The sequence below is a fragment of the Vulpes lagopus genome, chromosome 8 (assembly GCF_018345385.1).
Source record: "Vulpes lagopus strain Blue_001 chromosome 8, ASM1834538v1, whole genome shotgun sequence".
In the NCBI taxonomy this organism is placed as follows: Eukaryota; Metazoa; Chordata; class Mammalia; order Carnivora; family Canidae; genus Vulpes; species Vulpes lagopus.
Genome location: NC_054831.1, coordinates 54417860 through 54445154, shown reverse-complemented (window position 1 = coordinate 54445154; position 27295 = coordinate 54417860). Strand labels below are relative to the sequence as shown.

General features: G+C 43.6%; 1 protein-coding gene across 7 annotated transcripts; it reads right to left on the bottom strand.

The window, feature by feature from the left end:
* Positions 1-240: 240 nt before the first annotated feature.
* On the bottom strand, positions 241-23635 carry MAP3K8 (mitogen-activated protein kinase kinase kinase 8). 7 transcript variants are annotated; one of them, XM_041767924.1, is made up of 9 exons: positions 22446-23634; positions 19662-19887; positions 17828-18186; positions 12293-12460; positions 9750-10011; positions 8195-8301; positions 3424-3576; positions 2536-2782; positions 241-1383 (listed from the first exon to the last, which is right to left on the bottom strand). In XM_041767924.1, exons 3-9 carry the CDS (start codon positions 18161-18163, stop codon positions 1253-1255), a joined length of 1404 nt encoding a protein of 467 aa, XP_041623858.1. In that variant the 5' UTR covers positions 18164-18186; positions 19662-19887; positions 22446-23634; the 3' UTR covers positions 241-1252. The 7 variants fall into 7 exon arrangements, with proteins under 7 accessions (XP_041623858.1, XP_041623855.1, XP_041623857.1 ...); XM_041767921.1 differs by lacking the exon at positions 22446-23634 and adding an exon at positions 21884-22389; XM_041767923.1 differs by lacking the exon at positions 22446-23634 and adding an exon at positions 22248-22382.
* Between the last annotated feature and the right edge of the window lie 3660 nt (positions 23636-27295).

Sequence of the window (27295 nt, the reverse complement as noted above, 5' to 3'; positions counted from 1 at the left end):
GAATCACATTTCGCCTGAACCAATGGCTGACAATTCTTTCTCTGCCCTGATGCACCGAAGGGGCACAATCCAGATGACAACAATGGCTTAACACTGCAGTAATAGAAGAGGAGCATATAAACAATTTGCAAAGCTCTCAGGTGTTTTTCCTTCCTCATAATACACATTCTCCTCTGACCTATATCCCAAACCCCATACTCACTCCCCAGTCCCCATTGAGAATTATACTCTTTAAAAGAATTGAGGCAAAATACTGAGTTTATTCAGTTGATTTGGCCAATTATTCTGGATAAAAGTGTTTGTTTCATTTGCATGATGTAAAAAACATACCTTAAGGAGGAATACTCACATAATCACAAAGTTAAAAATATATGCCTATACAAGAAAGATTCCTGGAGGCATTTGATATAAAACATACATGGTATGCTATTTTAATATACAAATGCATAGGAGAAAGTAGAGTCAGAAGAGTTACAAAAGTAGTATCATTAAGAATTTAGAAACATTTCCATTTTTCTTAAAGGTCACATTCTCATCCTTTGGGATGTACAGAAATTATGTGGTTTACACAGTTTTATCCACATTCAAAACATCATGTTTTAAATGTTTTAGGCATAGCATATACAGTACAAAATGTTTCCATAGGAACATAACAGAACCTGTCACTAGTGGCCTGCTGTCAGATGGCTCCTAAATAATCAGCCATTTTTAAGACACTAGTTCAGCTTATTGCTGTAATATTCAAGTTGTTCTATTTACCCAAAATATAATGACATTAATTTATACTACAATCTACCTACAGAGGCTCAAGAAGTTATATCATATTATATACACCAATATGTACAAAACAACTATACTGAGTTAAATGAAGTCCCCATACTTAAATCAGAACCAAGAATGCTAAGTTCAGGCTAATACATTATCCTCGTGATCGGTATTTTTAAAAATTTTGAGCAAAGTGCACAGTGAATGGAGTCAGTCACCAGAAATGATCCTTCTACGAACTCTCAGCTTCCTTGGAATCACACCACCTGAGAAATGAGAACCTTTAGACCTGGCAGCTCCCAGGGCAGCTTCATGCATCAAACCTAGGGGAGCCACATGGAGTCACATTCCTGAGTCACGGGAGCCCATATCCCCAGCTAATGGATGGCACATTTCACTAGCCACAGCCCCAGGATAGAGTCAGCAGAACCAGCTTCCAGGAGCCCAACGCCAAGTCTTAATCATCTAGAGCATACGATGCCATCAATCAGCCATATTCTAGGGTTGGTGGACCTCGTACAAGGTTGAAATAGCCAGCCAGGGCCCCAAGGTCTATGTAGAGGGAACGCTGTCTCTTCAGCATCTCAGATTCCTCAGTACTTCCTGTGCATGATGAATCTGGAAAGGGAAACATTGAAAAAGAAAATTAAACAAATGACCAGGTGACATGCTCAATAATAAATATTTCTTCTGGGGCGAAAAAAACAACCAACCTTGACTCTAGTCAAACATTATTCAAGCTATGGTTTTATTAAAAACCTACATACTTGGGCATCCCGGGTGACTCAGCGGTTTAGCGCCGCCTTCAGCCCAGGGCCTGATCCTGGAGACCCGGGATTGAGTCCCACATCAGGCTCCCTGCATGGAGCCTGCTTCTCCCTCTGCCTGTCTCTCTGTGTCTCTCATGAATAAATAAATAAAATCTTTTAAAAAAAAACAAAACAAAAAACCTACAGACTTAGAGCTGTAGATGATGGGCTAGTTTACGTCATATGGCCTACAAAAAAGGGTTCAAGAAAGAGTCAATGATGACAAGAAATTAGCTAGAGAGTGTGGCATATTTTCCAACACTCCAGATGGTTCTCTTTAAATATAGAAAAGTCAGACAAGAAGAGGAGGAAATGCAAGTAAACATTCCAGGCTTGACATCTGGGTTTGGACCTAAATGGATTAAGAATGCTACAGATTTTAATCATAAAAATAGAAACCCTCTCCTTGCATATTCAATGTTCCTGGAATGTGTACTGACTTTTCTAAGTGGGAAAAATTCATAGCTGGCAAAGAGATTTTAAGCAGAGGAAGACAAAAATGCAAGACTTCAAACTCAGTGTTTTATCAGTACAGAGCAGTGCCCTGATGTCTCCAACTCAGGACTGGTGTGGTTTACTGTAACTGAATGAAACAGAACCCTGTTCAGAACCAACAGGCAAAACTGCCAGGTTTGATTTTTTTGTTTTGTTTTGTTTTGTTTTTAAAGGCAAATGATACTCCCTGTTGCAAAAAAAAGCAAGCCAGAGGCAATTTTTAAGGACCGTTGTTACCTACATTTGCTCTGAAGCATGTTATGATTCCATGGTCAATTAGCCACATTTTTTTATTAAAAAAATAAATTAGCTTTTGCTAATTCTTGCTGAAATTTCTCAGACAACTTATGGCACTCAAGAAGTCACTGCATTTTCTTTCAAGTGCTTTCATGAATGACGTCAGAAGTTCGAGGTAGACAGGGAAAGAAGGGAAACAAGGGGCACTGCACCCAGCAGGTGTCCATACCCGCAATGTTCTCAGGAAGTTCCAGCTCCTTCCTACTCAGCAGCCTCTTCCGCTCAAAGAGGGCAGAGTCCAGACTCTGACAGCGTGGCTGATCCTCCCTGGGGGGATTTAGGGCATCATGTTTGAGTAGGTCCGCTGCCCTTGGGCGGTGATTGGGGTTCCTCTCCAAGGCGGCTTCTATCAGCAATCTCATGCCAGGACTGCAATCATCTGCAATATCTTCTAACGGAGGCGCTTGCTTGTGGATCTAGCAACAGATCAGCTCTCTTAGAACCAATGGTATAAAAGTACACCCTCCATAGTTAAAAGTGTTCTGGTGAACAAGACCTGGAAAGTCATTTGTTTCCCACTGCATGCCCTGCAGCAAATACAGTCATACCCGTAAGCAGGCTTCCCTTTCATTTCTTAGGTACCCTGAGTTAAACCTATCCTTTGGGTTAATGATGTTCAAGGGTCACTGTGCTATAATGGAGAAGCATATGCTCTCTGATCTCTCAATGGTAAAATGGAATTTGCATGTTTCATTGCATGCCAGGCTGGCTTGGGGATCTGTAATCTACTATCTCTTTTTCTAAAGTATTCAAGGAATATGTACAGCTTCTTTGGCTCAGAGATTTATGCTCCCCTGATTCCACTAAGTGGCATTTTATGAGTCACGAATAACAGAAGAGCGTATAATTTGTGCCCAGCACACATTTAGTAAATTCCTACTACAAGAGCAATGCCTTCTTTGCAGGAATGGGACTTTCCTCCATGTGGGAAGAACTTTCAGCTTCATGAGTCACTAGTTCACATCATCCCACTTGGGTGTGTTACAAGAGGGACAGCAGCTCTCCTGAGCAAGTGGAACCCCCCCTGCACCCTCAGCCCTGGCCGACCTCCACTTACTATGTACAGGTAGGAGGGATAGGCTGAACGAGGGTAGCGCTTCACCCAAGGCGGGGTGCCCGTCTGCATATGGATGAGCGTGGCCCCCAGGCTGTAGATGTCTGCTTTGGTTGAATGGCCTCTGCACAGGATCACCTCTGGGCTCATATAAATCTAAAAAAGAAGCAGAAAAAATCAGTCTGACTCTCCCCATTTGTCTGGGTGTTCATTTCCCTTAGCCAGTTCTGGAAGCTGGCTCATCGCCTTTACCACATTTATTGTACACTCCTGCCCTTTTAGGAGAGCATGTGATTGCTGTGTTCCCTGAAACTAGAGAGACACAGACACCCTTGCCGGGGGGGGGGGGGGGGGGGGGGGGGGACAGCTTTGGCCTAAGGCATCCCTGCAGCCTAAGGAAGAACACCGTTTTTTTCCACATACTAAACACACCTGGTAGCTGCAGGGCCTACAGCCGAGAACCCACCTGGCATATCCACTTATCCAGGTTCTGGAAGATACCAAATGAGGCTTAATTTTTCTATTAAAACAACTATTCCTTTTATATTTAAATGGACACTACAAATAAGCTTCCTCACTTCATGTTTGTCATTAAACTGCCAAACCTCTAATTATCTATAGTGATTAAAGGTGGCAGAGATCCTTTGGGTATTAACACTAATCACATGTGAGAAAAGCACTTACAGTGTAATGCTGTAATGTAAAGTGGTCCTCATCGGTCATTTTATACAAACTACTTCTTATTTCTACCTACCATGTAGCCCAGGGACTAAATATTTAAACGCATGCCATTTTAACATTGCAGAAGTTCTATTTAGTTTCATGCTGGAAAAGCAGGGCTAGTATCAGAAATAGTTTTAGTCTTTGCTTGTAAACTTAAAAAAGAAAGAAAAGTAAGCAAAGGCCAGTGACCAATGACCCATATTGATGGCTGGTACAGACATACAGGAGTTAATATCTTAATTATCAATCACTTTCATTTCTTAGGTACCCTGAGTTAAACCTATCCTTTGGGTTAATGATGTTCAAGGGTCACTGTGCTATAATGGAGAAGCATATGCTCTCTGATCTCTCAATGGTAAAATGGAATTTGCATGTTTCATTGCATGCCAGGCTGGCTTGGGGATCTGTAATCTACTATCTCTTTTAACATTAATTTAACATTAAGACATTTTTATGCTGTCCATCCTTTGAATATGAAAAAAGGGTAAATATTCCTGGAATATATTTCAGAGTCAATAAGTAAAAAAAAAAAAAAAAAAAACTGGCTTACAAAAACTGGGAAAATTTCCCAATTTCCCCATCCTAACCATACTCAACACCATTCTACAACACACTTCCTGGCTGGCTTGCTTTTTGTTCCCTTGCTCATTCTGTCTGTCTGTCTCACCAAACAGGCTAAACTAAGCTCCTTGTTCTCAAACATTTCCTGAAGTGAAGGCAGAGCATTTGGATCCCTATGACAGACTTTCTTACTAAATACTAAATATAATCAAAAAGTTAAACAACAAATGCAGCAGGAAGGATTAGTTGTCAGTAAAGGATGTTTATCTCCTCCCCCTTGCTTGCCCTCCTAAGCAAAAATCAGGCCAATTATTTACTGTTGGTGTAACCAACAGCAGTTCTGCACACAGGGCTCTGGAGGCTCTCAAACGAGTACACATTTGGGGATACAGCATCCTGTCCACCTGGTGACTTGGCTGCTGCCCCCCATCCCCCCAGGCAGATGCCCTAGCATTCCAAGGCTTAGAGCTCCTGCTCCCTCGGGCTCGACAGGAGCCAGAGCAGCAGGGCATGGTGTTCGAGAAGGCTTCAGGCTGGCTCACTGCAAGCACAAAACAGGCCTGGTGGGAACCATGCAAGGCTCTCTGACACCTGCACAGCCTCAGGCATGGGTACTGGAGCAAGGGAACCTCTATGACTAGGGGTCAAGGCCCTCACCTCTCAACACATTTATTAGAAAGATAAGATACTACGTAGGTGTGTGTGTTCACATGCACGTGGGTGTGCACATGTGATGGTTACATGTTTATTTAAATCAAGTAGGACCAAACACAGACTCAGAAGAAAATAAGAACTTTTACAAAAGAACCATGCTATAAAAGTAACTCTATGGGTGCCTGGGTGGCTCAGACAGTTAAGCGTCTGACTCTTGATTTCAGCTCAGGTCATGATCTTGGGGTCCTGGGATCAAGCCCCATGTTAGGCTCCACACTGGGCCTGGAATCTGCTTAAGATTCTCTCTTTCCTTCTTCCTCTGCCCCTTCATCCCCTACTAAGCTCACTCTCTCTCTCTAAAAAAAGCAAAAATAATTCTAATTGGCTATCTACATTCATTATTCTTTCTCTGTATCATATAATTGAAAACCAATAGATTAATAATATATGCCAGATCAATCCTGTGCTTCTATTTCATGGTTACAATGTAACATTCTGAATATGAATGCTGGGAGAGAGGTCAAACAGGGGAGTAGTGTTTGCAGTAGTGAGCTACATTGCAGGGATCAGAAATCATCTACAGAGATTCAGTAGCCAAGTGATCAAGTTCTAATGGAAAGTAAATCGACATGGCTGACATCAACTAATGACATCTTATTGGCTCTTTAAATCGGAAGACTAAAAACAACCTGCTAAAAGCTTTCCATGGTGATTTCACAACCTTGCTCATTATCAAACATTGACTTGTGAGTACTGTACAGATAATAAAAGCAGGCTGATTTGAAGAACATTTGTAACTCTCAATATCGGTTTAGCACTTTATAAAAAGCAATTTACACTTGCTGAAAATAATCCAAATACTATTTAGGAGAAAACAATGTTATTAACTCATACTCAAGCACAGACTCTCTTTCTGTTAGAGAATCCCAGGGAAGAAGTTTCCTTCTCCAGCCATTGCAAAATGTTCAATTTGATCACACTGCCGGGAAGAGAAGGTATTTTCTATCTTTAATACCATAAATAGTTTGTTTCTCAAACTGGCTCCAGGAAAAAGAATAGAATGTCACATATCTGAACTTCTGACTAATGCCAAAATATGCTGAGACATTTTCCAAAAAAAACATGTCATAAGCATTAAGTCTTATTAGATTTTGTGCTTCGCTGAAGTAGTCTTAAGATCTGACCACTAAAACATTCTTTTTAAGAAGTCTACGGTTTTTTCTTCTAAATATTATTCTGCTCAGAGGCAACTATCAAGGACCCTTCCTCAAGTCTTTTTCAGAATAATGCAGCAAGACCAGCAATTTCTTCTGCTTCCCAGGAGACTTTCTTCCTTGAGAGACTTAAGAAAAAGCTAACACAATCTTGGTTTTTAAGTGGTAGATTGTTTGTTTGCTTGGTTTTGCACTGCCTTTGGGTTCGGTGCAATATATCTACCAGCTAGACTAAGGGTTGTCATTTGGTTGAACACTAAGACTGACTTGGTAATTTTTTTTTTTTTTTTTAAGATTTTATTGATTTATCTGAGAGAGAGAGAGGGAGACAGTGAGAGAGAGAGAGCACGCACAAAACAGGTGGAGGGGCAGAAGGAGAAGCTGACTCCTAGCTGAGCAGGGAGCCGGACGCAGGGCTGGATGCCAGAACCCTAAGATCATGACCTGAACTGAATGTAGAGCTTAACCGACCAAGCCACCCAGGTGCCCCCTGACTGATAATCTTATGGCAAAGGCACAGCCAAGTGCCCTCTCTCCATTGGCTGGGGGCACTTAGAGCAGAGAGAAGGCATGGGGTTGGGGGGCTCTAATAGTTAAGCATGGGCCAGGGAGGTAGCTCTCATACCCATTTACCGTCCCCGTTGCATCCAACCACATGCCCATGATAATCTACTATGAACTAAACTCTTGCTTCGTTTAATAATACAGGTAAATTTAAAATAGGTCCTTTCACCAAAGAGTGGGGGCTGCCAGAGTACTGCCAAGGGCACCGTCCTTGTTGGATGCAGCCAGAGCTCTATTCCTGATGCCCACAGGAGCCCGACTCAGAGCGGCGCTCAACAGGTGCTTGCTCTAGAATCCACTATTCAGCCTAATCGTGTGCATGTTAAATTAAATATACTATTTGGAAGCCCATGAACACATTCCTCTGAATCTCATTTACATTCAGAAAAGTTTTTGGTTTGGTTTGGTTTCTGCTTCTCAAATGAATTAAATATTATAGCTAGTTTGTATCTTCAAATACAATCTATTTGTGCTGTAACAAATTTGAGGTTTATTATAGGCTACCTAGAATAAGCCTAAAATGTTGTTGGTCCTCAATATATATTAACGACCATGACAATTCTGACTATAATTGAACCAAAATAGTACTGCTTAGTGATACTAAGAATATATATATACACTAAGAATATATATATAAAGAATATATATATGTTATACTAAGAATATATACATTAGTTATATTAAAAAGTCACATAGTAGTTGACAGAATTTAGATTCTGAAAAAAAATTGGTTTAAGTGTCAGATATGTCACTAGCTGAGTAACTCTGGGCATTTTATTTTAACTTCTTCAAGTTTATTTCCTTATTATAAGTAATAGTATTTGCCTACAAAACAGTATCTACCAATAATAGGGTTGTTATATGGATTAAATAATTCATTTAAAATGCTAAAATTACTACTTGGCACAGAGCAAGTGCCCACTAAATATGTTTCAATGATAATAACATTTGATGCAATGGTTTTCCTCCCCTTCTTTGTCCTTTCTGCAATAACACCAGAATATTTTTAATTTTTACTCTTAAAAAGATATTGACCTTTCCTGTGAGAATAGAATTACCTCTGTTCCACGGAGGTCCTTAGGAAAATAGATATCCTCAGTCATTTGAACACTTAGGCCAAAATCCACCAAAACAGCTTTTGTAGACATGAAGACAATGTTGCTAGCTATAAAAAGAGGACATTTTTTTAAGTATAATATTGTCTGTGTACCCATAAATAAAATAAAAACAGCATCTAAAACAATGAATCCCGAATCAGAATAGATTGAAATGTGCCCCCTACCGAGATGACTGTATTATATTTAAAAGAGGAGGATCAATCTGGGTGAGAATTGAAGTGAAAATCACTTCAGATATGCCAAGAACACAGCCAATGTCAGTGTAAATGGTTGCACGCACTAATAATGCTCAAGATACAATGGCTACATCATGGAAATAACCTACAGGTCCATGATGGATGAGTGGATAAAGAAAATATGATGTGTATACGCATAAGAAACAGAATATTATTCAGCCACAAAAAAGGACGAAATTCTGCCTTTTGCAAAATGAATGAAGCCTTGAAGATCTAAGTGAGATAACTGAGATAAGTCGGACAGAGAAAGATGCATACTGTATGAATCTCACTAGTATGTGCAATCTAAAACAACTAAATTCATAGAAATAGAGAATAGATTGTGGCTGCCAGGGGCTGTGGGATGGGGGGAAATGGGTAAAGGTGGTCAAGCCGTACAAAATGCCAGTGGTAAGATGAACAAGTTTTGGGGATGCACTATAGCAGAGTGACTATAGTTAATAATGGCGTGTTAAATATTCAAAAGCTGCTGAAAGAGTAGATTTTAAAAGCACACACAATTCTAACTATGTGAGGTGATGGATATGTTAACTAACCTTATTGGAGTAATCTTTTTGCAATATACACATTCAGCAAATCATATTATATACCTTAGACTTATACAATGTTATGTCAGTTATATCTCAATAAAGCTGGAAAAATATGATAATGCTCATGAGCTTGACTTTCAAATTCTAAGATATATGCATATTATCATACCACTTTCCTAAAATGAAAAAGTAAAATACCCATGTTTTTAGAAGTAAAAATGTTGTTCATTCAATTTAGTATTAAATATTAAGGATTGATAGTAGGTCTTTGTTGTGCATTTCCCAGCATCTCTTCCTCCTAAAAAGCCATCAGTGAAGGTTTGTTTAATGAATTATTACTGAAATGGTGTTTAATTCTGAAATTAAAAAGCCATTTGTTTCTCAAAAACTATGTGACTCTGTGCATGTTTTAAAATAAATTAGAAAAAAAAAATAAAGTAAATTAGGATTTTTTAAAGCCTTATGAACAAGGACATGGCCAGTACTTAATAGATGTGTGGCCCTAATCCTCCACAATTGGATAATCATAATTCCTGATGACTTTGAAAGCTTTAGCACTCCCATTTGGTGCTAAAACATGTTTCAGGAGCACAGGAGAGGAAGATGAAAAGTTGTCCAGGAGAGTTGTCTTCCCTGCCACCAAGGAACTTTACAATGAAGAGGTAAACCCATTCACCTCCTCTAACTCATCTCTAAGCCAAAAAAGTTACATGTCCAATGGTAACTCACGTTTAATATCATGATGAATCACTTTCTTTGAGTGTAGAAAATCAAGTCCCTTGAGAACATGCTTTGTCACCCAAATAATTTCAAATTCTCTCATTGGTCCACAGCTCTCCAGTTTCTCTAGAACAGACCCTCCCTCTCCTGCTTCCATAAAGAGATGCACAGTTTCACCCCATAGCACTGCGCCATATAACTCAGCGATGTTCTCATGCCGGAAGCAAGCCTGGATTTCCACATCGGACGGCTTAAATTGATCTACTGGGATCTAGAAAACAAAAATACGAATAGGATTCTAAACAACTCTGGGGGAATGAAAAATATATTTGATATAGGTCAACTCACAAACCAGAGAGCAAATAAATGCCCTCAAGCATATTGTGATCTGCATAAAATTAGGCTGCCATATTAAGATAATATTCAAACCAGCTTTTACATCATGTGAGCTTTAGGTAAACAATTCAAAATAAAAAAATAAGAGCACAATATAAAATATTTTCATTTAGAATATAGCAATCCAACCAAAGAATTATTTATGACTGAATCAAAAAGAGAGATAATTTCCCATCTATTTTACATGTACTTTCTATGGCACCTAGATTTTAGGTTGTATTTTCAATATTTCCACTTGTCATGAAGTAATAGAATGTCTTCGGACCCACAGCTCATGCTCTAGCAATATGTTTGAAATAAACACTGGCTATCTTTTCTGGGGAAACTAAAAAGTCATTAATAAAGAAAGAAGTAGATTTTTCAGTGTAGATAGATATGGAATGTCTCCAAAATACAGTGTTAGATGATGAAAGTAAGATGCAGAAGTGTGTTTATATATATATATATATACACATACATATTACACTCCCATTTGTAAAAATCACTTAAGCTACACATACACATGTCCATAGAAATTTTCCAGAAAGATGTATAAGATTTCATTAACAGTAGTTGCCTCACAGAAAGGGATCTCATTCTTCAACCTACATTCTTTTGAATCTGCTAGGGGTTGTTAATCATCTTACATGTTTTTCTCCTTAAGAAAAAATATACAGCTTAAAAATTAAATATAAGTACTCTTAGGAAAACAAACCCACAAAGCTATTTTTTTGCCTTTTGTGGTAAAACTATAAAAATAGGAAATTTTGGTTCTAAGATCTTTCTAAACTGTCACTAGCTTCTTTTAAGAGAACCGGAACATGTCCCTTCGAAATGCAAGCTTTTTCAAATGGCCTATTATAATATCTCCTTCTTTTCTTTTGATAACAGATACTCTAGCAAATCCTTATGGAGGAATAAATGAGGCCAATGTATGGTTGATCTTTTAATTACAATAAGATAGAGTAAGGCCATATTTAGCAAATCAAAAGTGAGTTTATTTTATTATACTTTTTAAAAACTTTCCAAGTGAAACAGATATATTAAAAGGTATAAAACTGGTTAAGTATCAAATTCCCTGAATTTTCAACCGAACACACCCGTGTCACCACCATTTAGATCAAGAAGCAGAACTCTACCGATACCCCCAGAAACCCCTTCCTGACCTCTGCCAGTCACTGCCTCTCAAGGGCACCCACCACTATCCTGACTTCCAATGGCACGGATGTGTTTGGCCTATTTGGGGCCGTTCCATAAGTGGAATCTCACAGAGTAGATCTTACTTAGTATCTGGCTGTTTTGGCTTACCGTATGGCTATAAGATTCATCTACATTATTGAAGTTATAAATCATCTGTTCTCCTCACTGTATAGTATCCCATTGTATAAATATACCACATTGCAACATCTGGAAAATTTCCAGTTTGGGACTATTGCAAACAGTGCTATGATGAACATTCTAGTACATAGCTTGTGGTGACCATGTGTACACACCTATTGGGTGTGTGCCTATCGGAGTGGAACTGCTGGGCCACAGGGTGTGTACACGTCCAGCTTAGGCAGACACAGCCAGACAGTCCTCCCAAGCAAGGGCACCTTAGCAATAGCTACTTCATAAAAAGAGATGAGGCCTTTTTGATAATTGGTCTATTTACATTTAGTAAAAATTAGGCTTTAATCTGCAGGCTTGAGAAGCCTTGGAGCTTTCCCAGCTTCTGCTTCCCTGCCTGGCTCCCTCCCCAGTCAGTGGGATTAAAGGAGCAGCATGAAGATTTGCTCCTGGAGAATAGCTCCCCTCTACTCCACCCTATCACAAGATTTGCTCCTGCAGGATAGCTCCCCTCTATTCCACCCTATCACACCCTATCTCTTATACAAGTGTACAAGAGAGACAGTGTTATCCAAGCTGGTGCTAGGTATACTAGCAGTGTTTTCTTTTTTATCAAGGCAAAACAGATTAGAACCAACTATGCATTAGACAGACTTAGGGGCCATAGAGCCCCTGGTAGCAAGCAAATCCCACCTCCCCCCCCCCCCCCCAAAAAAAAGAAGGATGCATTTGGACAGGGCACCTTGCATAAGATTCAGTCAAATGGTAACAACCTTTGGGTAATGCAAACAAACAAGAGCCATAAGGCCAAACATAGGATGCAGGATGTCTGGTTATAAAGTACATACCAATTTACATGCCATTCTTTTCTTAGTCTTTATATCTTGTGCTAAGTACACTTTTCCAAAGGCCCCCCGAGGTATGAAATCAGAGCCAATATTCCTGTAAGTCAGCTTCCAAGGGATGAGAAGAACATCAGAGTCTATCTGATAGCGTCCATTCTGGGGAGTGATTACCTACAACAAAAACAAAAAGACGGGAGGTGAGAATTGCAGCAAACTCCTTTTCTAAGACACACCCTTTAGAAACCGGTTACTTTAGATCGAATTCCTCCACGCAGTGTTTGAAATTAATGTCACTGTTGTGCAATCTTAACAGTGTAGGGAGACTATATTTAGAGCTTCAGCAAGCTAGAGAAAGCATGTAACAGAAACACGTCCCTGGTCAGACCTGATCGAATTTCTACCTACCGGTGAGTAATTAATTGTCAAACAAAAATTTAAAAATTATTTATCTAAGGGAGCATGACTACTGTGACCAAAAGGCTGAAAATAAGGATTGCATAAACTATGCCTGCAAGTTGACTTGTTTCCAATTAAAATGTGCTAACCTGTTAGTCCACATAGCTATTACTCACACATGACGCATACAGAGAGAGCGTGGAAATACACTGATGATCGTAGAGGATGCTGGAAAATAATGTGTTATGCCAAAGCTATGGGTTGACAGCGCTGCATATATAAAGTAAAGGCAGAATTATTTCTCATCTACTTGCAACAGTTAATATTTACTGGGTGCATAAAAAGCACCAGGCATTGTGTTCAGTGCCAAGGAGGGCAACTATGAACAAGTGAGAGATGACCCTTAACCTCTGAGAGCTCCTGAACAGGTCAACATCAGAACAAGAGATTTCAAAACCAGTCAACTCAAAAATGAACAGAGATGTATCCTGATAGCAGGGTGGGTTACAAGGGCATGTGCTTTTGTCAAAACTCAACAGACTGGGCATTTAAGGTCTGTGTATTTTACTGCATATAAAGCAGATCTCAATTTCGGAAGAGTAAAAAAATTAAAGGATGAATAATTATAACTATAAATATGAAAACCAATTAATAAGATAGTCCACCAGAGTTATGACCTGGAGCACATGCCTAAAATATGTTGAAAATTGTTCTAAGAGTTAAGGATCTCAAAAATACAAGTTTTTCTTCAATGTCATTAGCAATATCCTGACTTCAGATTATGGATTCAGGAATTGTGAAACTGTCAAAGTGGCATTAAGTTATTTCAAGCGCAGAGGCTAAAAAGGGGAATGTGGACCACATGGGAAAAGAATGAACACCTGATTCATCTACAGATGCATGGGCCCCTCATAAGGCCACTGCCTGGGAATAGTTCTAATAGTCCCAGGGTTATTCATTCAGGCTTCATTACTGCTAATCTTAGCTGTACCCCACAAAGAGATGCATGCACTATTAGTCAGGGAACGAAGTGGAGGACGACTCCAATACTTAGAGATGTGAAGTCACTAAATTTAAAATGAAGCATTTACTGAGCACTCCCCTGAGCCAGCTCCTGTGTAGAGCCCTAGCAGGAAAATGAATAGGCACTCACTACAGTCCATGGTCTTGCCTTGTTTGAAATATGACCTCCTTTCAAGAAGTGTGTCACCTCAAGTTACTGGAGGCCTCATTTAACAGTATGCTAAGAACGTGATAAATTTAGTCCCTTGCCACATTTAGACAGAACCCTACCACGGCACTCACTGTACTTGCTTACTCTTTCTTGTTATTAAATATTTAAATTTTTACGTATCCCATGTCACTTAGGCTCCAGTTATCCACTTCAGTGTTTCATTTGCCTTTGTATAAGTTTTACTTTTGTCCAACTCAATTTGTGATAACCCAATGTGACCCAACAGATCACAACTAGTAATGGCAGCCCTATTTTGAGTGCTAATGATAAGGCAGGCACTATGCTAGCTCTCATCAAGATCTCCCGGCAATTCTGGGAGGTAAAGTACTATTTTTATCTCCACTTTGCAGGTGAGGAAACTGGTTTCCAGAGGTTAAGTAACTCACTAGGCCATGACAGAGTCAGGATTTGAACTCAGATCTGTCTGACCCCAAAGCCATAGCTCCTGTGTGCCTTCTCTCTTCCAGAAGACTGTCATGATCAAGCCATGATCAAAAGCCTGTTACACTTACAAGTCACTGAGCACCTCAGCCTTCGCCTCTTTAGATGGAATGCAGTGAGTTCCTTCATCTCTGTTCTACAACCCCCCACGTTCTGGGGACCCTCCTCTGAGGGCAAGTTCTCCTTTGACGATAGGCCCTGAAATGTGTGATATGCAAGCACACACCAGTCAGCAGTTCTGCAAAGTCCCCAGTTCTTCCTCTGGCCCAGACCTTTCTTCTTTGGGTCTGTGATGTTTTTTGCTTTCCCCTTCTTCTTCTTCTTCTTTTAGGGGCTCCTTCAAATAATTTGATGGAACTCTATGTTGCTCTTGTCTCCCAATTCTTCAGCTTACCAAAGCCACCATCAAGTGTAGACCTTATCAGCATGCTTTTAATTTCCTTATCCAGATGCTGGTCTGGTCACACAACAAATGAACTGCCACGTTCAAGTTTGGGGCTATAAGGCAGGCGCTGACCCAGGCTTGTGTTCAGAGAGTACAGCCCAGGTGAGGATGAAAGTTAACAGTCCAGTAAGTGACAAGTAGCAGACACAAGAAGAAGTGTTTGTGACAGAAGCGTGATGTGGGGAAAATGCAAGTCTTAAAATACTGGAAAGACTGTCGTAAGGAAGGACACCAACAATTGTTTACAACTACAGCTACCACAACAGCTTACATTCTTTCAACACTCACTATGCGTCAATAGGTCACGTGCATTCATTATTTGTCCCACACGACAGCCACTAAGAGTTAAGTGCTATGATGCGACCCATTTTACAAATGAGTACACTGAGCCATGGAGGAGAGACTAGCTCAAAAGCTACACAGTTGATCCATCTCAGAGCTGAAATACACACCCAGGTACTTTAATTCATGGGCCTGCATCCTTACACTAGTCAACATCCATACCTTTTTTATGGCTAAAGAGTAGGCTAAGGAGAATCAGAGATGGATTTTAGTGCTATACAAGGAAGGTCTTTCCTACAATCAGAATTGGCTAAATATTTCAGCTTAGGCATCATCCTTTTAGAAGCTGACATTCTCTCTCCCCTCGTGGCTATGTGAGGTGTCCTGTCTGAGCATCCCCACAGCAATCAGGGTGTAGTTGTACTGGGAAGAAGCATACCACATTATAATTGCCTGTTTCCTCATCTCTAGCATTCACCAGGCAGTGAGCTACAGGGAGCACAGACTCTTCCACGCTGGATCTGTAGCACCTGGAAAAGTGCCCGACACACTGTCCAAATCTGACCTATGTCTAGCAAATGAATGGATGAATACTTGACTGAAGGTATCTGGTCTGTACGCAGATATACTTTATAGATCAAATTTACCTTGGAACCAGTCTGTTAGATAATTAGCAATTGTTTTTTAAAGCAGAGAAACAGATAGCAACCAATGAAGCCCAGAATGGAAAAGTTTTGACAGGCTATTAGGGGAAGGGCCACAGGGAGACAAAGGTCTTGAACACAGGATGGTTCCAAGGAGAGCACCATGTGAGGATGAATGGGAGCCAAAAGCAAACTATGCCTCCTTCATCATCTTGTCTCTGACTGCCAAAGATCAAGCATGGTAAGTCATGATTCTGGGCCACTGTTTATAAAGCTCGGACCTGGCACAGGTTACTAGCAGGCATAGGATGTATCTGATTCTTAAGCTTAATGACAGAAGAGTCAACCACAACCCCGAGAGTCAGGGACCCCTGGCTGGATTGGCCCAGGGAGGCATGGTCTACACTACTGCAGATTTTGAGGTTCTCCTATTATTCCCCTCTGGTTTTAAATCTTGCTTTAATATTCTTGATCATTTTTAAACGAAAAAATCTTTTTAAAGTTTTAAAGATCCCTGCTTTTAGGATATGTCCTGTTCTTAAATTTTCTCCTGAATATTCATTTGTTTCCTTACAGAGCACAAACTCCATGGCAGGGAGAGACAACATTTTACTCCTATCCTTGACTGATAATATTTCCACTTCCCTGTAATGTCCTTGTTTCTCTCCTTTTCTGAATTGGCTTTTTCCCCCCACTCCAAACCTTTGGGAAGTTATTTCTTTGTATTTCTTATAATTTTCCTGAATTCTCTTCTGTACATTCCCTATGAAGTTCTACAGCCCATCTCTCATCAGTCTGATGGGTCAGGGGAAATATATGCAAGTTTCCACATATTTACAAGCAAAAATATTTTTGTTAACCTGCATGTGTTCCTTTAAAATACTCATTTTAACAAAATACATATGTGAAAAAGGAAACAAAAAAAAGAAAGAAAAATACATAAATAATTATTTCTCATTATAGGACATCTTTAACCAGAATTCTCCAGCTATATTTTACTTTAGAAAATCAGGTAGTGCTCCCAGTTCAATATTACTTTCACATGTAAGAAAAAATAATATTCTCAAGGTTAAGTACTTAGTCAACTATTAAACACAGTTACTCAGACCAAAGCAAGTCACACCACTATGCAAAACGTAGTCTTGCTCCAAACTGAGCTAGAGCTGAACACAACTGGCTTCTAACAAAACAATTCGCCACATAGCTGACCTAAATTACTGTGTTGTTTTCAACTGAACCAATGTAGTATGCAGGAAAAAAAATTAAGTACTTAGTCCAGACTCTAATCATTCAACACTGACCCTCCCCCCTACATTAGCCATTTTGCCACATAGATACACCAAGGAAAAGGGATCACTTTCCTCAATATGTACACTTTGCAAGTTACTACCTACTCCTTTGCAAACTGTCCTTTTTAAAGAATTAGATGACCTTTACCCAGCACCTACATTCACCTCTGACACACGGAGACTGCCAGAACCCCAGGCACACCCAAACACATCATCTGATCAATGATTTTGACAACGTGTTGTCACAATATTTTAGATTATTTGCATGGTTGGTATGGCTAAGGAAAAATCTCATTTGTCATTCATACTCTGCCAATTAAAGAGAGTGAATCCATGGATAGCTATTTACTGCCTGCAAACTACATTTCTGCAAAAACTGAAGTTAGCCAGTATTAATATTGTGACATTCCAAGACATGACAAGAGAGGAACAAAAAAAAAAAAAAAAATTCCAGCTTTCAAAAATATCAGAGAGGAAGTATTTATTCCCCTCTCAGATGAAGAATTCTTTTTCTTCTGCTTACTTGGTGAGTGAGATTTTTAATAAATTGTTAAGTTAAAATACATTCTTCTTGCCTATTTGTATGACTGCTACTGACATAAGGAAAAGATTCTTTAAGTGGGACTTTTAATGAAGACCTTTTTGGCATCTTTAACATAGAGGTGATTCTTACAGGTATCACATTTTTAAAAGTCACTGGCAGCCAGTCTAAGCCAAGTTTAACTGCCCCTCTGCATTAAATGAAGCTGCACGAGTAAAGCTGAACACAGCCCTCAACTGCTCAGGAAAAAAAAAAAAAATACATACCATATTTAATAAAATCCCAGATTCCTGTGGTCGGTGTCCATAAAAACGCTTTGCCGTGTTGGATATATGGTTTGCAAAGGCAAGCAAATCCTCCACGGTTCCGTATCTGACCGATGACAACCAAGGCACCTCTTGGCCACTGAGCAGCAGAGATTCTGAATGCTCCTCATTTTGATTACTGTCTTGACACATGGTCATTAGACTGGGTTCATAAACTGCTGGCTCTTCACTTGTGTAAAGATTTTCCATAATGTCTATTACATCGGACACGTTCAAGTGTTTAATTAAGAAATCAATTTCTTCCTTATTGTCACTTCCAGTGCTCATGTACTCCATCACTGTGATGCTTTCTAGAGAGTCTGCAAGAGAAAAGACAAGCACTTGGTTACTGTATTTGTATTTGCATTTGAGACCAAGGAGAAACTGATATCAAAGGGACTGGGGACAGGCTCCCCTATGCCTTAGTTTATAAAATGAAGGTTCTGTGTCAACAGTGTATGTAAATTCAAGTTGACAGACAATGAAGAAAGGGACCTTAGATAACCTCTTAGCCCAGCAATACACTTTGCAGAAGGGAAATCTGAGATCTAGAGAGCTTACTCCTTACTCACTCACTCACTGATCTGGAGGCATCAGCTATAGCCACTGAAAACAAACTTTCACTAAATGTAAACACAAATAGGAGCAACGCAGAAACCTGAGAAGCAGAGGCTCCTGGCCCTTAACACCTTCTGACCCCACTGCTTCCTCCCCCCGTCCCCAGGGGGCAACCCTCCCCGCCCAGACCTCTTGCCTTAGGTGACTTTAAAGAAAAAGAACTATTTTATCCAATTCAGGAGATCCCTTGGCAAAGAAAATTCAGGCCCTGGAACCTAAAGCCTGTAAAATGGATTCTAATCTATGCAAACAGATGATGAGAGAGAGAGAGAGAGAGGTCAAGTTTCAGGAATAATTCTGATGCAAATGAACGAAACAGCTCATTTAGACTGGAGACCACAAGCCTCAAATCTGCCGGCTGGAAACCTAGGAGAAATGGGAAGATTCTTTTAGCCTGTGAATCAGCTGTCTCCTCTTGAGACCTGAATTCTTTAATGGTACAAACATGTATCTCAATGGCCCAAGAAAGCTAATCTAATATTTAGATCAATCACCCTCTAGAAGTTGTGGTATTACAAAGAGGCCAGGAAAGCTGAACATATCCTACAAGACACAGGTAGGGCCAGAGCTAAGTACAGTAGCCAATACTGTTACTTTAGTTCTTATATGCAAATCAGGTGATTCATCTTGGGAGCTGTAAATGAGAAAAAGAAGGTAAACCCAGGGTAAAAGATGATGCTGTTACCTGTGACTTTAGAACAACTCCTTCCAGAGGAGTAAAGATAAAAGGATTTGGGACATCTAAGAAAATTCAAAGACATGAATGTCTGCTTAAACTATTGTGCTCCCAAAAGCCTCTCTGGAAGATGTTTCTGATTCCTGAAAGCACAAACCTTTAACACATTCAATATTCAATGCTCAGTGCTAAAAGCCACAGGCCTCCCTCAAACTGGAGCTCAGGAACAAAGCTCCAGGAAATGTTCCACCTGCAACTCAAGACTACACCACCCTACCTTGGGCCTTGAGTGAATTTCATTTGAGAAAAGACCCAGGCAATCTAGTGACACTATTCACTTACTTGATGGCCATTTTCTGATGTCCAAGTTGTATCTGCAGAAAGCACGCTATCTTGCATCCCAGGCCCTCCTTCACTGCCTACATGATCCTGGGTAGGCACCTTACCCACTCTGCACCTCTGCTTCCCCTAGATGTGAAATGGAAGTACAAGAGCACCTACCGCATAGGGGGGTTGTGAGGTTTAAAGAATTTCAGGTACGTAAGGTGTCTGGTGCATAGTCAAAAGGCTCTGCCACATGCAGTTGACGGTATGTGCACAAAAGAGAGCAGTACTGAGTCACACTCCTGGCTTTGCAGATACTGCTTAGGCCTCTTCTCTTATCTGCAAATGGGCTGTGGCTACTTGTTCCCTGGGCTTCTTCACAGTAAAGCTTTAAAGGCTGTATCTAGAATAAAAGACAAAGAAAATAAAGGCCAAAATCTCTGAGATGTTCTGAAAGCTGCTAATCACAGTTACATCTAGAGAGCACAGGAAGCTCCCCTCAGAGATCTCCTGCATCTTTGAGGGAACCTACAATTCAGGCTCCTGGAGTCTTGAGTTAGGAAAGGAATTTCTTAGGTTAACAGAGGAGCATTCACCTCTGATTTCGTTGGCCCATTCAGTTGCAGTTTCTGCTTATAGAATTTACTGAGAAAGGGAAGTTAAAACAAAAAAAAAAAACCAGCCTCGGAGGACCCCGCTGGCTGAAAAGTTCCAAGGCTCCTGGACTTAGCTAATGGCTGACTGGAGAGAAAATAAAGTTCTCAGTAGTAACATGACTCAAGAAAGAAAGAAAGAAAAAAAAAAAGTCCACACAGTTTACAAGTCAGTCAACTGATCCAGAGAGGAAAGATATGCCTTGATTTTAAAATTCTGCAGAAAGTCTGGAGCATTTATATGGGAAGCCTAAGAGGTCTGAACACATACACCCCTAAGTTGTGTGTGAGGGAGAGAGGAAGGAAGGGGGGGGGGGAGGAGGGGAGGGGCAAAGAAGGAAAGGGAGGGAAAAAGAGGGAAAGGGAGGAGAAAAGAGGGGGGGTGGAGAGGAGGGCGCCAGGGGAGGTGGAGGAGTATATGACAGGATGCCAGGGATAATTCCTTAGCAACAGCAGGGCTCCTGTCACACAAATCAGTGCACCCCAGCAACCCAGATGACCAGGCAGCCTGCTAAATGTCCCTGCAGAAAGCCTCAGCACTTCCAGCCTTAATTGAGTAGACAATATGCTAGTGATTTCTGATTTATACCCATCAGTACCCATCTAGAAAAACTGGGGACCGTGAAGGTATTCTACTTTACCAACAGACTCTTCCCTCCTAGTCTACAATAAAAATCCTCATCAAATCCCCACCTGTCAATGGAGTCAGACAACTACAACCATCTTAGAAATGGGCAGAGACTGTTAAAGTTATTTGCTTCGAATTATTTCAGAAATCAACAATAAGACCAAGAGGCAGGCAACCCTATTCCTAAAGATTAATGTTACACTCTTGGCTACTTCCATTTACATAAACAAAAGTGGAGAAATTCCTAGCAAGCGTGAACAAAAAAAAAGGCCAAGATTATAGATACAAACCTCTGCCTAACAAAGGATAATTATACCTCCTGTTGCTTCTCACTTAAAAGATTTTTCTGCCAAAACAGTACACTGTCCCCTCGGGGCCTACCTCTTAATACATTTTTTCTCCAAAAGCCCCAGAATTACACATTCTAGCTGTATAGGAACACAGTCGCTCTGCTTCAAAACTTCTAGACACCTCAACTATCCAACTTTCTTTATAAGAAAAAGTCCCCAGGGGCCAGCTAGCTGCCAGAAGTCCTGCATACAAACCTCGACCCCTCGGAGAGCTGGGGGCGTCTGCTGGATTCAGATAATAGTCCACTCGGCAAATACAGGAGACCTAATGCAACTACAGTGGGGTTTCTTTCCCTGTTTTCATTAGGAACAGTTCTTTATGCCGTGCCAAAACGTCTTCCACAAGTGAAATAGCCATTTCTCTTGAAGACAGCTCCTGCCTTCCTGGTGGACTTTTGGGGCAATCCCTGCGCACCCCGTTCTTCCTAAGCGCCGTCCCCCGCCCAGATCTGGAATTTCAGAGTCCTGATACCGTATCACCACCGAGAAACACCCGTGAAATAACCTTCTCCCCCCAACATTCCTTCCTAGACTGAAAGCCCAGCCCTCACGCTCTGCTAGAACGACCCCTGAGCGGCAGAAGAGCGCCCGGGTTACATAAGCACGAAATTAAGTTTCATCTCTTGGAAAGGTTCTCGGCTCCGCCACCCGCCACCCGCCACCCGCCACCCTCACTCCCCTCCTATTATTCTTTAAAGCAGAGAAGCCGACCAGGGCTTGTCAGCTGGCAAAGCCCCCACGATTTGGGTGGGCGGCGGCTGGGCTCACCGGCGTCCGCGGAGACGGTGCCACGGCCCGGGCGGTGCGCGCGGCGGGTCGCTCGCGGTCACGGCGGGTCTCGGGGCCCCGCGCACTGCCCGGCCCGGCGCTGCTCGCGCGCTAGGGATCCGGGAAGGAGGAGGAAGGGGGAGGAGCCGGAGCCTGCACCCCGTGAGACCCTTGCGCAAGGTGCTTTCCAGCTGTGCCGGCTGCGCCCGCGACGCGCGCCAGGCGCGGAAGCTCCGCAGCGCGGGCGGCGGGCACGCCCCCACCTCCCAGGGCCTGGGGGTTCGCCCCCCGGCCGGGGACCGCCGGGGCGCCCCGGAGGGCTGCGACCGCAGAGACACCCCGGAGCCCGGGAAGGGAGGGTTACCTGGCGGGCGGAGCGCTGCAGCCGCGGCCCCCCGGAGCCTGGCGCTCGGGGACGGCGAGGTCCGGCGGCTGCAGAAGCTGCAGCCAGGGCCACCGACCCCGGAGCGTGGCGCGTCGTCCCGACCCGAGCGCCCCAGTGAGCACCCGGCCTGCAGCCCGGACCTTCCGCCCAGGCCGCCCTCGTCCGCCCCTGACTCACGGCGTCTGAGCCGCTCGAGGGGCGGCGCAGCGGACGCCAGCCGCCGCCTCCCCGCCTTTTCCATTTCCCCTTTCACTCCGTAAACAGAAAGAGACTGCCGCGTTGCGGGGAAGCAGGAGCCCCCGCTCTGGGAAATTCCGTCCCCCCCCCACGCCCCCCCCCGTTTGTCCTCGGGGCGCCGGGGCGGAGCGGAAGGCGGGGCCCGGGCGGAGCCGAGCGCGGCGCGGGGAGGGGCGCGGGCCGAGCGCGGGAGCCGCGGGCTGGGGCCCCGGGGACGGCGGCCGTGGCTCCTCCTCGAGTCCCGGGCCTCGGACACCTAGGACGCCCCGGCGGTGTCAGGCGCCCGCACCCCTCCGAGTCCCGGGAAGAGGAGGTGTTCCCTAAGGAGCGCGCCCGCGCGTACTCGGGGGCCCCGGGGGGCGGGTGGCCAGCGCGGTGGGTGCCTCGGGCTGCGGTCGGCACGCGGGCGGCCTCCCCCTCACGGGCCCGCGAGAGGACGCCGCGAGGCGCTGAGCACCCGGCCGCCGGCAAGACCTGGTTTCGTTCCCTGCAGCCTGTCTCGGAGCGGGCTGTTTGGTGGCCCTGTCCCATTACGGAATGCACCTGTATGGACCTCCCCTCCCTAACCCCGGCTGCGAGTCTGGGGTTTTCTGCACCGCTTGGGAAGATCAAAGTTTGCTTTGTAGTACTCTTCCTTCTTGAGTGGAAATTGCTTCCTCCAGGTGAAACAAGAAGCGAGTTGTAGGGGGAAAGCGCCTCCGTTCACGAAATCCACTCTGCTGGGCAGTGCCAAGAGCGGACTTGCAACTCCCCACCCCCTCGCCCCTCAATACTTCCCTCGTATCCAACGCCTGCTGCAAGCCAGACATTTTGCAGGGCAGCCCGGAGAGCCCGACAGCCTCTGGGTCTCGCCGGCCGGACGGCGGGGCGTCCCAGGCTGAGCCTAGGTCCTGATGCCCCACAGCTCCGAGTCCGCGCCCAGCCCTTTCCAGTACCCGCTCTCATTCCGCCCCCGCGCTTTCCAAACGGCGTCGGGCCCGCTCTAGAGCTTTCCATGTCTCTGCTGTGGAAAGTGAGTTGCTGTTCCGAACCAAGGAAGGCCCATGAAAACTGCTCACAGACCAGGCTAGCTCCGGTGAAGCGCAGGGCCCTCCCCGTAGGACCCTAACGCCTGCCTGAGATTTCTTGGTGCTTCGGGTCGGGCGGGGATGGGGCGGATAAAGTGATTGACAAGTAGCCGAGCCCATCAGCAAAAGTGAGCCCCAACTAGCAAATAAAACGGCCCGCACGGACTGAGTCGGCGCTAAATTGCCACCCCCGGATGATTGTAGCTATTGGAGTGCTGTGACGTGAATGACGCGGGATGGGATGCATGCCAAGCCCTGGAACCGTCCAGGAGGTCTAGGGGGTGGCGGCGGTGAGGGCGTCCCCAGCAGCGGGAGGAGAGACCTTTCTGAGCGCCGGGGCTTTTCTGGTCTGGGAGGGAGGGACTAACTGCAGCTCCGACAGGGGAGAGGCGACGTGCGCAGAAAACTTTTTTTTTTTTTTTTAATCATAGTCACAGAGAGAGAGAGAGAGAGAGAGAGAGAGGCAGAGGGAGAAGCAGGCTCCACGCACCGAGAGCCCGACGTGGGATTCGATCCCGGGTCCCCAGGATCGCGCCCTGGGCCAAAGGCAGGCGCCAAACCGCTGCGCCACCCAGGGATCCCCGTGCGCAGAAAACTGAAGTCTGAAAGGCTCTAGCTTCTCTGGAAGCCGGGTTGTCGCCTTGTTGTCCCTAATGGTAACGTGAGAGACGTCTCTCCCTCATCTGTTGTCTTTGAGCAACAAGGGATGATCTTTATAAACATTTTAAAAATAGAAACATGGAACCAGTCCCGCCTCCACCCAGTAGAATGAGCTCATTACAACCACACCTCATCTTCTGGGAACTAAGTATTAGCCTTATTTCCTACAAAGAGGTCTCCTGAATACAGCTGCAGTTTAGGGAGCTGGTGAGATGGCTGCCTCGGCAGGGTTCTCTGGCTGTTCACGACGTACTCGATAGCAGATTTCATATGGGGTGGGAGGGAATTAAGAGGAAGTTTAATGTAAAAAAATTTTTTTATAAGTCCAACAAAAATTGGATCTGGTGTCCTGGAAGAGACAAGATGAACAACGGAGCAGAAAGAAAAAGGTTGCAGGCTAACGTTTTACTTGGTCGGGACTTTGTGTTGTAACAGACTTGCAAAAGCAATCCTGCTTTTTTTTAGGAGCTTGCTAGGAAAGTGAGGTTTCACCTTGCCAAGCAGAAACCACCTGAGCCAGTGTGGGCACAACCACAGGAGAGTTACTCAAGGAGCCATTATGAAGTGCATTACAAAACAGCTCCTTTGAAGCTGTTCTGCAGCCAACAAAATGCACTTTAAAACTGAGTTGCAACCAGTTGCAGTTTACTTGAAGTTTTCTCCACCTACAGGTTGGCATGATAATGGGTTCGTAAACTGTAGTTTGCAGATCAGATCTCATTTACTCATGGAAACGAAATGATTGACAGTGGGTAGGTCAGGGGGCAGAACACTGATCTTATGTAACCCCAAATGGGGCTCTATACTAATGAACAGAATATGAGACACTTCTTTCCAGTGTTTTTTGTAGTCATAAAATATAATGCTTAGAAAATACTGGAATAAGTTAAGGGACACCTATATGTAGCTTGGTGAAAAAAATTTGTTTCCTTTTCTTAAATTATAACCGTAAAATATGAAGTTTTGAAGGGCGATAATTAAATACTGAATTCGAATACAGCTTTAAATAAGTTCTGTTTTGTTTTTTAGAGGGAGAAAGCATGCATGATGTGGGGTTGGGGCCCAGCATGTAGCCCCCCCCCCACCCCCCCCCCCATGTGGGGCTCCAATTCACAACCCTGAGATCATGACCTGGGCCAAAATCAGGAGTTGGACACCTATCTGACTGGGCCACCCATGTGCCCCTAAATAAGATACTTTTAAAGTTAAGAGGAACTTGAGGGTGACTTCATGAGCATAACTTTTATCTGTAGGTGCTTGTTATAACAACTATACATATTTACCAATTAAGTTGTTTGAATAATGATTTGTACAAATTTCTGAGAAAAACCTTCAGATGAGACACTGTACAGGCAGACATGTGGGTAATAAATTTATTTTTTTGACTTTTTTTCTTTTTTTAGATTTTATTTATTTACTCATGAGAGACACACACAGAGAGGCAGAGATATAGGCAGAGAGAGAAGCAGGCTTCATGCAGGGAGCCTGATGTGGGACTCGATCCTGGGACTCCAGGATTATGCCCTGGGCCAAAGGCAGACGCTCAACCACTGAGCCACCCAGGCGTCCCAGGTAATAAATTTAGAATCATTATTATAAGGCGCCTGGGTGGCTCAGTTGGTTAAGCATCTGCCTTTGGCTCAAGTCTCCATCCCAGGGTCCTGAGATCCAGTCCCTCATCAGGCTCCCTGCTCAGTGGGGAGTCTGCTTCTCCCACTGCCCCTCCCCGCCCTTGTGCTCATTCTGTCTCATAAATAAATATAATCTTTAAAAATAAAAGAATGATTATAATCTTCAAAAATTTTAAAAGTTGAAATGCTGTTTAAAAAATCTAGTAGCTCGTTTTCTTTCTTGGGCATATGTAAGTTTCTTATGCTAATGTGTGTGGATTTCAATTATAATCGGACCTTTTCATAGTAAGGCTTTCAAAATGACAAAGCTTCTGTTAAAGGCAGTTAGCTTGGACAGCACTAAAAGGACACATCAACACAAAGGATGAAGTAGCCAGTGGAGGAGGAGATTCAGGGCTGACTCCCTCTGCTCAGGGACCACCAGGCCTACCTCTTGCCCTACCCCTAGCTGTCAGTGGCCTTTGGTCGTGCTCCTCTGGTACCTGAAACAAACCCTTTCCTGCAGTAGGGCATGAGTCAGGGCAGCTGCTGATTGACAGACCTGTTTGGCCGCACTCACCATCTGGAGGTGGATTAGGGATGTCCCTTCGACCTATAGAGAACACATGGCACAGCATTAAATTCTGCTCTGCCCCACCAGTACCCATCCCAGATGAAACTGCAGAGGCAACAGGCCCTGGAGTCCCTGGCCCACATCTGACTGCCTGAAGGAATAAGGAGTAAGTATCTATGATGCCCTCATGGCAAATCTGTGTGCCAGGCCATGCCCTCCACTCTGGCAGCCCTTTCCCCTGCAGATTCTCCCCCAGACTCTTGGCTGAGAAGTGCAGCCAAGGATGAAAGGGACAATTTCTCTGTCCTCCTCATTCCTTTTGCCTTTGCCTCACCTTTTGGGCCCCTGTGCTCATTGACTTTTGTCAGCACTATGCAAAGTGGGAACAGCAACTGAACAGGGGAAATGGGGCCTGAGGCTGAGATGGAGACCTCACGTGGGGGGAAGGGGAGAAAAATCCCCCAGCTGCCCTGGGAAGGGAGGGAAGTTCCGGAACACTCTCCGCTGTGGCCACTGTCTATGAGGGCTGTGTGTCAGTTGGGCCCGTGTGTGAATCAGCTCTCCTCTTGTGCAGAAAGCTAAAATTGAAGTCTTTCAAATGCTTGAATTGCATTGCTCTGTGTGATCTCTATGATGTTTTTATTAATTGCTTTGTGCTACGACTTCCTCAATTTTGAGGTCCTTGAACCACACTGAAAACAAAAACCACTCTATGCTTCTCTCTTCCACCTCCTGGATAGAAAGTCCTGGTACAGCATTTCTTAATCCTGGGCTTCCGAGATTGCCACATGGCTCAGGATGCCCCCCAGGAACTGTGCAGGCCTCTGGCTTTCATTTTTCACATTTTTAGAAGAGGAGAGAGGCTCATTAGGGCTGCTC

Excerpts from the sequence above, each read along its gene's own strand:
- MAP3K8 (XM_041767919.1), bottom strand. The coding sequence starts at position 22,509 with ATGGAAAAGGCGGGGAGGCGGCGGCTGGCGTCCGCTGCGCCGCCCCTC. Across the intron at positions 18,187-22,247 it reads TGCAGCGCTCCGCCCGCCAG|ACTCTCTAGAAAGCATCACA; the intron begins GTAACCCTCCCT and ends TTTCTCTTGCAG. Across the intron at positions 8,302-9,749 it reads GATTCATCATGATATTAAAC|CTAGCAACATTGTCTTCATG; the intron begins GTGAGTTACCAT and ends CTCTTTTTATAG.